General features: G+C 41.2%; 1 protein-coding gene across 1 annotated transcript in view; it reads left to right on the top strand.

The window, feature by feature from the left end:
- The window catches only part of CYB5A (cytochrome b5 type A), a 28479-nt gene extending 17262 nt beyond the window's left edge, over positions 1-11217 (top strand). Inside the window, exons 3-5 of the mRNA XM_084621281.1 lie at positions 4732-4761; positions 8618-8652; positions 9911-11217. Coding sequence (XP_084477407.1) covers positions 4732-4761; positions 8618-8652; positions 9911-9989 — 144 coding nt within the window. The 3' untranslated portion in view covers positions 9990-11217. The remainder of the gene's footprint in view (positions 1-4731; positions 4762-8617; positions 8653-9910) is intronic.
- The last annotated feature ends 1238 nt before the right edge of the window (positions 11218-12455 follow it).

The following is a 12455-nucleotide window of genomic DNA, read 5'->3' as shown; positions in this document are numbered from 1 at the left end:
CCCCTCCACCCCCACAAACATGATAGAGTTCTGTGGTGACCTAGAATCCTATTTTCGATGTCTCCGACTCAAGGAATATTTCCAACATACCTCTGAACAACATACTAATCCACAGAGACCTCCCTACCAACACTACAAAAAGAAGGATTCTAGGTGGACTCCTCCTGAAGGTTGAAACAGCAGACTGGACTTCTACATAGAGTGCTTCCGCCGACGTGCACGGGCTGAAATTGTGGAAAAGCAGCATCACTTGCCCCATAACCTCAGCTGTGCGGAACACAATGCCATCCACAGCCTCAGAAACAATTCTGACATCATAATCAAAAAGGCTGACAAAGGAGGTGCTGTTGTCATCATGAATAGGTCAGAATATGAACAAGAGGCTGCTTGGCAGCTCTCCAACACCACTTTCTACAAGCCATTACCCTCTGATCCCACTGAGAGTTACCAAAAGAAACTACAGAATTTGCTCAAGAAACTCCCTGAAAAAGCACAAGATCAAATCCGCACAGATACACCCCTGGAACCCCGACCTGGGATATTCTATCTACTACCCAAGATCCATAAACCTGGAAATCCTGGGCGCACCATCATCTCAGGCATTGGCACCCTGACAGCAGGATTGTCTGGCTATGTAGACTCCCTCCTCAGGCCCTACGCTACCAGCCCTCCCAGCTACCTTCGAGACACCACTGACTTCCTGAGGAAACTACAATCCATCGGTGATCTTCCTGAAAACACCATCCTGGCCACTATGAATGTAGAAGCCCTCTACACCAACATTCCACACAAAGATGGACTACAAGCCGTCAAGAACACTATCCGCGATGATGTCACAGCTAACCTGGTGGCTGAACTTTGTGACTTTGTCCTCACCCATAACTGTTTCACATTTGGGGACAATGTATACCTTCAGATCAGCGGCACTGCTATGGGTACCCACATGGCCCCACAGTATGCCAACATTTTTATGGCTGACTTAGAACAACGCTTCCTCAGCTTTCGTCCCCTAATGCCCCTACTCTACTTACACTATATTGATGACACCTTCATCATCTGGACCCATGGAAAAGAAGCCCTTGAGGAATTCCACCATGATTTCAACGATTTCCATCCCACCATCAACCTCAGCCTGGTCCAGTCCACACAAGAGATCTACTTCCTGGACACTACAGTGCTAATAAACGATGGTCACGTAAACACCACCCTATACCAGAAACATACTGACTGCTATTCCTACCTACATGTCTCCAGCTTTCACCCTGACCACACCACACGATCCATCGTCTACAGCCAAGCTCTGCGATACAACCGCATTTGCTCCAACCCCTCAGACAAACACCTACAAGAGCTCTATCAAACATTCTTACAACTACAATACCCACCTGCGTAAGTGAAGAAACAGATTGATAGAGCCAGAAGAGTTCCCAGAAGTCTCCTACTACAAGACAGGCCTAAAAAAGAAAATAACAACGCCACTAGCCGTCACCTTCAGCCCCCAACTAAAACCCCTTCAAATCATTAAGGATCTACAACCTATCTTGAAGGATGACCCAACACTCTCTCAAATCCTGGGAGACAGGCCAGTCCTTGCCTACAGACAGCCCCCCAAACTGAAGCAAATACTCACCAGCAACCACATACCACACAACAGAACCACTAACCCAGGAACCTATCCTTGCAACAAAGCCTGTTGCCAACTGTGCCCGCATATCTATTCAGGGGACACCATCACAGGGCCTAATAACATCAGCCACACTATCAGAGGCTCGTTCACCTGCACATCCACCAATGTGATATATGCCATCATGTGCCAGCAATGCCCCTCTGCCATGTACATTGGTCAGACTGGACAGTCTCTACGTAAAAGAATAAATGGACACAAATCAGACGTCAAGAATTCTAACATTCATAAACCAGTCGGAGAACACTTCAATCTCTCTGGTCACGCGATTACAGACATGAAAGTTGCAATTCTTCAACAAAAAAACTTCAAATCCAGACTCCAGCGAGAAACTGTTGAATTGGAATTCATTTGCAAATTGGATACAATTAACTTAGCCACTCCCAGTCTCTATTTAAGCCGAAGTTATTATGCAAGGTAACCTATTTCCCCTTGTTTTTTCCTAACCCCCCCTCCCCCCCAGACGTTCTTGTTCAACCCTGAATTTGTGCTGGAAATGGCCCACCTTGATTATCATACACATTGTAAGGAGAGTGATCACTTTAGATAAGCTATTGTCAGCAGGAGAGTGGGGTGGGGGGAGGTATTTTTTCATGCTTTGTGTGTATAAAAGATCTTCTACACTTTCCACAGTATGCATCCGATGAAGTGAGCTGTAGCTCATGAAAGCTTATGCTCAAATAAATTGGTTAGTCTCTAAGGTGCCACAAGTACTCCTTTTCTTTTTGCGAATACAGACTAACATGGCTGTTACTCTGAAACCAGTTCTTTAATGGTAACAATAAGCTTATGACAAACATTGTACTACTTCATGGTTGCTCAGAGCTTCATGCCATACTCTGTCAAACGCTGTATTGAGGTAATCAAAGATGTGGTAAATGTCCTGTTAGTGTTGTAAGTGCTTATCACATTGAACATGAAGGTTGAAACCTGTTCTGTGGTGGTACTTCTGGCACAAAAGCTAGCCAGCGATGATATTCCCTGAGTGTGGCTTCAGTCTGTTCAATGACTTTCAACATCACTTTGCTGGGGTGGCTAATTAAACTTATGGTCTGGTAATTTTGACACAATTGCAGGTTGTCTTTCTTTGTCAGAGTGATTAGTGACTGTGTCCATGTGGAGGGCCACTCACTGGTCTGCCAGATCTTGTTGCAGATCTTGGTGAGTACATCTTACTATTTCTCCTCCAAATTTCATCAGTGCAGCTGGGATGTTGTCAATACCTATAGCTTTTCCGTTCTTGAGTGATTTCACAGCATCTGCACTTCTTCATGTTGTATTGGAAAGTTCTCCTCCTCTGTTGAATCTGGGCTGTCTAGGACACTAAGATCTCCACTTGTCTTGTGGTTGCATAGATCAGAGCAGTAGTTTGTCCACCTATTGATGATGTCCCTTTCTTCTGTTCCCTTCTTTGTCTTGAATTGTTAGCTTTGGTCCATCTTTTCTTCGTCAGATCTTTTACAACCTGGAAGGCTTGTTTGCTATTTTTATTATTGATACTCTTCAATTTTAGAGCATAGTTTTTCAATCCATATCTCCTTGTCCACCTTCATTACTTTCTTGATCTTTCTGCTAATCGCTCTGTATTTATCAGCTTTCCTCAGTGCTGTTCTTGTGTCTCAAGTTCTCTTCTGATGTCACACATGTAGTGTTTCATTTATGACCCATCGGTTTGTCTTACGATGTTTCCCAAGGATGTCCATTGCTGCCTCATTCATTAGTGTTGAAATTGTTGGTCGTTGCTTCTACGTCGTCCTCTAGAGCAAGCAGCAGGGCAAATTTTCTGCTGATCATTGGAATGACTCTGCAATGTTTCAGTCTGAGTCTTTCCAAGTCAAACTTGGTTCTGGTGAATTTTGGCCCGAATTTCCTTAGCCGCAGCCAAAAACTTAGCATCACAAGGTTGTGATCACTTCCAGTATCAGCACTGGGGAAGCTCTTTGTTTTAGCTCTGTTAATCCCAGAACTAAATCAGTTTTGCACCATGTTGTAGTCGATCTGGCTGTGATTTAGACCATTAGGTGTGTGCCATGTTGATTGCCTGCATGCTTTATGTGCTCCTAATGTTTGCCAGAACCAGATGATTATAGCTGACAAACTCAAAAAGCCTCAATCCTGTCTCATTGGTGGTTGCATTACGGGAAGGGCCACAATCTCACCAGTCTGCCTGTGCAGCAGTACCTACTTTAGCGTTCCAATCTCCCTGTACAATCAGGATATCTTTCTTGTGTACCGTATCAATGATGTCTTGGAACTGATTGTAAAAATTTTCAGTTTGCTCATCATCATACTGATGTAGGGGCGTAGACTTGTACCACTGTGATATTAAATGGCACTGACTTTAGAAGGATGGAAATAAGCCTGGTGGACATTGGGCGGCATCCTAATACTGAATTCTTGGTATCTTTATGCACAAATCCTACATTGTTGCCATGTTTGTCCTCTCCACTGTAATAGAGTACGTGGCCTTCTTCCGTTAGTGCCTCTCCACAGTTCTTCCATCAGACCTCAGAGATTCCTAGGAGGTGCCAGGTGTATTGTTCCATTTCATATGTGAGTTCTTTCAATCTCCCTATTTGTCTGAATGTCCCTACATTCCATGTGACTATGGTGGCGATATCTCTTCCACGGATCCTCTTGGTTGGGGTTACGCCAGTAGTATGCTTGTCGTGTCCACCCTGGTGGGAGACTGATGGTGTGGTCATTATTAACCCAGGGTGTGATCAATCCAGTATGTACATGGTTGACTTGCTTATCATATGTTTGTGTCTTGGGCTCCGCCAGGTTAGAAATTTGCCTGTCTCTCTCCAGGCAGCCCCCTTTTAGTTGCCTCTTACGAGATGCAGGAGGAGCAGTGGGCCTATTCTGTTGCCAGACCCACAGCCTACTAGATAACTTAAGATCATGCAGCTGCCTTCCACTACCATAAGTCTCTACTGTGAAAAAAATTAGTAGCACAGCATTAACTGAAACTAGTGACCTTCTCAGAAATCCTGTTTGATACACTTAATTCTTGTCTAACCTTTTTTCCCTTTATTTTCTTGCAGGATGACAGAGACAAAATTAAGAAACCAGTGGTAAGTGTCATCACTCTGAAATCTCAAATCCAGTGTTTCATCTGGACACTGAGGCTTTTTGCACACAGTGTACCTACTTAAAGACAAAAGGACATGAAGATCAAGTTTAAACTACTTTAAGGTTTTATTTTTCAAGTAAAGTACTGTACTTGCCCTGAGACTTGCTGTCAATCTGTGTGGCTTTACAGTAACCCTTTCCTCTTGACTAAATGTTTTCTTCTGTTCTTGCCAAAACAAAAATCCTCCCAAACAAAATAGGAAATTAATTCCAGTCTCTGTTTCGCTATATAGAAAGTGCCACCAAATGTACAAATTAACTATTTTTTTCTAGATTTTATATAAAAATAATCTTGTGTTAAGTGTAAAAGTTAAACTTTTAGGAAAAGTTTATTAAGTTGTCTGTTTAAGTTTTGTAAGAACAGTTGGGGACAAAGCTGAAGGGTTTCTAATTACCTCAACTTTTGCAGTATAGCTCTTGGCAAAATGGACACAATTCACAAATATTACAAGCATGACAGTTACCACACCTCTAAACAATTAAGTTGAAGCTAGAATATAATTGCGTCAAGTCTGAGTTACTATACTTTTCTATCAACCCCTGAAACATTTTAGATTAGGTAAACACAGAATATTACCACCACGGATTTTTTTTTTAGTACTACTTTATTTACAGGACATACATCCAAAAGCATCTGTTATGGATGCATCTATAATTAAAATAAAGCCACAGGAATTAGTAGAAGTGGTCCAGCAAGTTGGAAGTAAGCAGCAAATTATGAGGGCCAGGGTTTGTTTAGATTCTGATGCTAGTACACCTGTAGTAGGTGCAGCAGAATGCCCAGTAGGCAATTAGATTAAACTGCGTAATCTTGCTTGATAATTATCTGTTCCAAAATTTAGTTTCCTGCAGACTTACCACCCAGTCAGGGATGTCTTGCTGCTATTATAAAGAGAGCATTAACTTTGAGAGCCCCCCCCCCCCATTTGCTTTGAAAAAGTATACATTTCCTCTTACTCCCTAAAAATTTTAAAAGTACTTTAGTAACATTAGCTCACCCCTGTTCTATATGTTTAACAATTAAATCATGTATTCTATACAACAAGATTCCAGGATTGTCACTTTGTGTCACTCTGAAGCCTATTATGTCTCTAGAGTCAGCTTGAAGCTCTGGAAACAGCAAGAAACATAATCGGAGGATATTTTTGTTCAGACTATCACTAGGTTTTACGATCTGTTACCCTCCAGTTTTTAAATTTTCCGTCATTTTGACTTTACAGATTACAGCCACGTGGTGCATAGCTACAGTAAGGCACTATCTATGCCATGTCAAGAGTCCTAGAGCAGGCATTCTCAACCTTTTTTCTTTGAGGCCATCCCAACATGCTATAAAAACTCAGGGCTTCAGCTGGGAGAAGTGGGGAGGGGGGCAAGCTTGGGGTTCTGGGCTTCAGCTGCCCAGCAGTGGGGAGACCTTGGGGCTTCAGCCCAACAGGGCACCTGGGGCTTTGTGTGACCCCCACTTTAGAAATGCTTTCCTAGAGTATCCTGATATCTAAGTTAATGTACAGTTAATTTGCATACAGCCATTTCAATGGTTGTATGGGGGAGACTGTACAGATAGTGGATTACTTATCCCAACTGCCTCCTGCACAAAGCAATACAAATCTCCCAGTACAATCCTCCCAGACAAAAATCAATGCAACTGCCCACACAACAATCAGCAGACACAACAATCTAGACTCTCAGCCCCTCATGGCATCACAAACCCCTCATTCACCACAAATCTATACTACTCTCCCATAGACAAATCAGCACAACCACCCACAGGAAAACAACCAGCATACACGATCCTAAATATCTCTCTGAAGTCTAAAATGTCTGAGTTAGTGTGAAGTGATGGAAACCGTTACAAGCCTAGTTGAGACCTTTTTGTTTAGAATATCACCAGTTTTCAATCATCACTGGGATTCATGGTCTGTTACCATCCAATTTTTAAGTTCTCAGTGGCTTTTAGACACATGGCTTTACGAATTACCTTTGCGCAACCACTCAAACTTTCAGGTACTAGTAGTTTAATTCATAAACTAACGGCTACACTGAGCAGCTTTTAATGAGAACATTAACTTTATTTTCTGACTTTCTGTTGAAATGTGCAACTTTGGCATTGCAGTTCTTTTTGTTTTTAAAAACAAGATACTAAAACACAAACTGCCAATGCAAGTTAGCATTTTAAATGATTAAGTCTTGAAGTCCAGATGTCCCTGAGGTAAATGGGATGGTGGATAAGTGAGTTCTCACAATTACTCCTGTTTGGCTGGAGGAACTGTTAAGGGCTGGGTTAACAGGGCAGCAGCACACTTGAAAAATGTCATCAAAGAATATAAACACTGAAGATGTGTATTCTGTGCATACAGGTTTGTGGGACCAAGCTTTGTGTTTCTGAAGGATTTACAGAGAGTTCACTCTTTCAATAAGAATTGGTATTCCTTTTGTGAACAGCCCCAGCATCCTGTGTTTTAGTTGAAGGAGGAAGACTAGCAATTTGTACTTGTTTCCTAATTGTTAATGGGATTTCAGTTTTCCTTAAATTTTCTATCAGGAAGTTTCACATTTTAGATCTATGCTGAACGACAAGTCCGGGAGCTCGTTGTTTCCTGTGAGAACAACACAAAATTGATAAGCAAATAGCACAGGCTATCTTTACAACCAACACTATCTTCTGATGTGTTGCACTTACCATAAATCAAGAAAACGGAAATGTTTTGACCAGACTATACTCCTCCATTAGGAGTTGCTGTTTGAAGTCACTGGGATTTGTGCTCCAAAGTCACTTAAGTGTTTTTCGAAATCTCACCCTTACGTGCCTATCCAGGGGTTATAGGAGCCTAAGTTTAAGCTCCGGATTTCAAAATCACAGTAACTTTGTTAATGTATTGAAGCCTAAATATCTAACACTAAAGCAGTGTGCTTTTGACATGACACCAATCTAATGTCACTAATGAAGTTGTTGAATACAATGTTAACCATTGATGTTGTGAATACTTATGCACATGCTTAACTTCAAGCACATTGGTAGTTCCATTACTGTTAATAGGGCTACTCATGTGAGTAAAGCTATATACCTGCTATATGTTCAATATTTTGTTTTTGCCTGTAGCAGTGTTTGTTTGAATAAGACATCCTAACAGTAGTGGCATTTAAAAAAAATTAATTTATTGACTTTAAAGTTGCAGTAGCACAAAACTTCAAATTAGTTTCACAAAGCTTCAATATGATGTAAATTAATCAAGTGAATTAATCACTCCACCCTTGTTCTCAATAAGAAGTATTTATGTACAAATTTGGAGTATTTAGTTTGAATTATTGGCAACCAAAAAGTCTTGGTCTTAAAATGATTGTTTTTCCACTGCAATAATTAAACCTTTGAAATGTTTACCTGAGATTGAAACCAAGCATGGAAAGTTTAGGCCACAAAGAATATGTAAACAGTCTTGATATAACCTTAACTACAGACGTTAATGCAACCACTAATTAGTAAGAGAGGGACATAAAAAATGACTTGGCAACAATTTTAGGTAACCATTTTGTTATAAGTGAGGTATAAATTGCAGCAGGAAACATGGGATCAGAATGTTCTCTGATTAGCAAATTACTACTGAAGCTTTTAACTATAAGGCTGACTTCATCCAGGCATGAAAGCTGCATTTGTGGCTTGCTTTGGCTAGTTGTTGGGAAAAGATATAAATAAGTGTTATGGTGAATCCATTTCCTTTAGCCAGCCCTCTGTGGGGAAGTGGGGGGGGGGGGGAAATTGCCACTCATGTTCAGTATCTTAGTTATGACTTTGTTTTTCAGGAAACACTTCTTACCACTGTGGACTCTAATTCCAGGTATAGTATGGCTTGTAATGCCATAAATTTAAAAGACTGGTGCTTCGTTGAATTAGGGAAGGGTAACCATGAAGTGGGGGGAAAAAATACTGATCCGTTCAAACTACTAGCAAATAAGATGGTCGATTTTAGGGGCTTATCAATGCTAGGAAGTTAATTTGGAGTAAGATAAGGAGTGAATTTAAAGCAGGAAAGCATTCCTGATGAACTCCCTCTGTGAAAGCTCTTTATTTTAGAATGTGTCCACACAGGGAATAACTAGGAATAACTTCCCATGGAGTCAGACCCTAGGAATGGATGACATGTGAAGGTTGTTGCCATATGTAAATCCCAGGTTTGCTCTCAGCACTCTCCAGGGCATGTTGTAGTCTTACCATGCAGATTTTACACTCCATCTTGAAGTTAAGTTTACCTTCTTCTAGAGAAGATCTGGTATGCTACTAATGCAGGAGATGCTTGGTGATCTTACTCACTAGTGCTGCTGCTGTCGCTAGCTACTCTGGCTGCCTTATTGATAAGCATCAACTCAGAAAAGTCTGTCCTGCTGCATCTAAGTTAAATATAAGGAGGATTCTGGGATAAACATAGAGCAGCACATATACCCTGTACCCTTGCTAGAACGCAGGATTTGGGATCCATGTGCGGTACTGCTTTAAAATGAATTGCAATTAAAGTAATTAAATTGGGATCCATGGCTGTGTCCGCGTTATATGCGAATTCGTGCTATATAGACATGCGTTCTAGTGAGGGTCCAATGTAGTAAAATTTTAAAATGTGCACAGATGTTCACATTTCAACACAATCCAGCCAGAACTTCATGCATTAATACTGTTCATTACCTAGAAGAATCCTGTGATTCAAGAATCTTCGATATCACTTCCCACAGAGGAACTGAAGTACCAAAAGTTTTATTGGGAAAGCTCACCTGTATCTTCTCTTCAGTGAATGGCACTGTTCTGTTGCGACAAGCCATGGCTTTAAGTTTGGCTGGAATTTTATTCTCCAATCAGCAAACTTTGTTTCAAAGTCTAAGTTTTTATAACTGTACATGCAATCATGTTGGCTGGCAAGAGCATATTACCAGCATTTGGTTCTAGACCATCCTAAACACTCCCCCAGTCAAAGGCTCTCTTGTCCTTAACTGAAGAGTGGAAAAGAATTACAAAGTAAACTTTTTTTATAACAAGTAAAATCTCCTCTGTAATTTAGCAACTGTTAGACATTGCATGAAAATAATTCTCACTGTGATTCCTTCTAGTTGGTGGACCAGTTGGGTGATCCCAGCAATAGCAGCAATTATTGTGGCCCTGATGTATCATTTCTACATGTCAGAGTAAGCATGCTACTGAGAACCAATAAAAGGAGAGACGAATTTGGGAAAGAAAACAGAAGCCATCTTAACTCACTACACTTCCTGACAAAAGCATAATAGCTGAAAAGAAATTTTTTAAATTGAACTTTTCCAGGAAACTTTCTGCTGTGCACTTTCTTCTTAATTCTACCTTTTACTCACTGCTTAAGTGCTAAAGGTAGTGTTTATCTTTTGTATAACACTGTTTTATTCTCTAATGAACCATTTGAGATAATGCTGATTTCTGTATTACAACAGATGTTATGTATGTACCTGCCTGAAACTTGTAACTTTGCTTCTTTAATGTTTGTTAAGGCTGTCTGTCTGAATTTAATATGAATCCTTCAGCCCTAAATAACTATGAAAATTGGTGGGCATGTGTCTATGAAAACAATGTTCATTTTACCTTTTACCCATAATCTTATATTCTTTGCTTTCAGTCTAGCACTGCTTTCAAATTGTTTTTTCTTTCTACATAAAGAAACAAATTCAATTTTTTTACTTTTTATTTAAAAATAAAATGGAGAAAGTTCTGTGGTGGTAGGTCTAAGGGTCAGTAACGCTTGTAAATGTATGTAAAGTGTAGCCTATACAATGCGTGGATCTACATGTCAGGCTGTACAATGGCCTGCTTCAAAGACCTTCCTGACACCTAGGACTAGTACAGAGTGCTACCCTAAAAAAGCCAGCGTGCTTAATTCAGTTGCTTATTGGAAAAGCATCACTGAAGCATAGTGAAATTAAACTTAAGGAAACAATTAGGATATCTCATATAAACATTATCCTGTCTAGTTTGAAAAAACATACAACTCAAAAGCTCTTTTATTGGTTCTGCTTTTTAGGGGGGAAATATTTTATGTAAATTCCACAACAGGTAACTTTTCTAAGTAGAGCAAAATATTACTTTTAGCAACCAGAACTCTGAACTGATGTGACTGTAACTTATCCTACAACTTGAGCTAAAGCTTTAGGAAATCTTCAACCTAAAGCTATGGTTCCTAGTAAGTGAAACTGATTATCTAACTACTGTACTGAGTTTACTGTGCTGATTCTTAGTACGAAGGAAAAAAGGAACATACAACTTGTACTTATCATGAAATAACTCTTCAGGAGAGGAATCTTGCTGTTTGCATTTTCTAGGGTGATGTTTTTAACTTGTGCTATTCATATGTACAATATCATGAATAAAAGCACATCCCTAGTGTCTTTCCACATTCCTATAAAATTGGATTTTCTGTCTCTCAAATGTATTAATTCCAACTCAGCAGAAAAATCTACACAGCACCATAAGCCTCTGCTTAGTGGGCTTAAGTCAGCTGACTTGTGTCAGAACCCAGGACTAGTGTGTCTACACTGGTTAACTTAGGTTAAGGATTTTCTGACCTGTGCTTGAATCTGGGGCTCTGGTATCCACACTACAGTGTACAGACCTCAATCAAAATAACCCTATCCTGTACCCCCAGTGTTGACACTTCAGCCTTACAGAGGTGTTGCATTGTGGGAAAACTGCCCACCCTGTTTTCTAACTGGTGGTACTGTTGATGGGACTCAGGTGCTAATAAGGAGCACATAAACTGCATAATTAGCTCTTTTTGGTGGCGGTCTCAGTAGAATGAATGCAGTTTGAGAAGACTTTATGCTGACTTGCCATCTAATCTGAGAATTGGATTCTTCACTAGGCTGAGTCACATTGACAGGATGTGCACCTGTTCTGAGGATAATTAGGACATCACTATCCAGGGCTGTCCAACTATTACAATGAAACTTTGCAATTCTTCATTTTTAAAATGGGATGTGCACTGAAGGTTTTTGTTTGGTTTTTAATTTATTTTTGTCTGTTTTTAAGTTTGACATAAATTGAAATTTCCCAGGAAAAAAACACACTCCAGCCTGGCTGTTCCTGGCTACCATGAATCCCTAGGCCTTGGAGTGTAGTGTGCTCCAGCACTCCCCAGGGCTCCCTTATCCCTCTGAGACAGCGGAAGAGGGGCCAAGCAGCTGTCCTAAAGGAAGTGTGAACAGCAGACCTACTGGCTCAGAACAGCTGCTGGAGAGATGACTGTGGACATCCTGGCAGTCAGGAGCCACCTGTCAACTTTTCTTCCTATTTTGGCCAAGCTGCACAGCAGCAAGGAGGAACTAGAGCTGCCACTGGGAGGCTGTGGGGAAGTTTTGGGGCTAGCCCCTACTCACTACCCTCATAGTGCACGCTGCCTGGTCACCCCTGCCAATGCAGCCCCAGGGAAGGCAGTGGGGGCCAGAGAGTGGAGCGGGACCAACTTGCTGCCCTGCAGAGAGGGGAAGCAGCCAGGCTGCTTTGGATCATCCCTTCCCTCGCTGTACTGAGCTGGGGACTCTGCCATTACCCCACGCTGCAGGGTAGCTGCTTGGTCCCACTCCACTCTCACCCCTAGGCCCCCCCTGCTCTTCCTGGGGCCGTTTGTGCAGGGTT

The sequence above is a fragment of the Lepidochelys olivacea genome (genome assembly GCF_965140295.1).
Source record: "Lepidochelys olivacea isolate rLepOli2 genome assembly, chromosome: 2".
Classification (NCBI taxonomy): Eukaryota; Metazoa; Chordata; order Testudines; family Cheloniidae; genus Lepidochelys; species Lepidochelys olivacea.
This window is presented reverse-complemented; position numbering and strand designations above follow the sequence as displayed.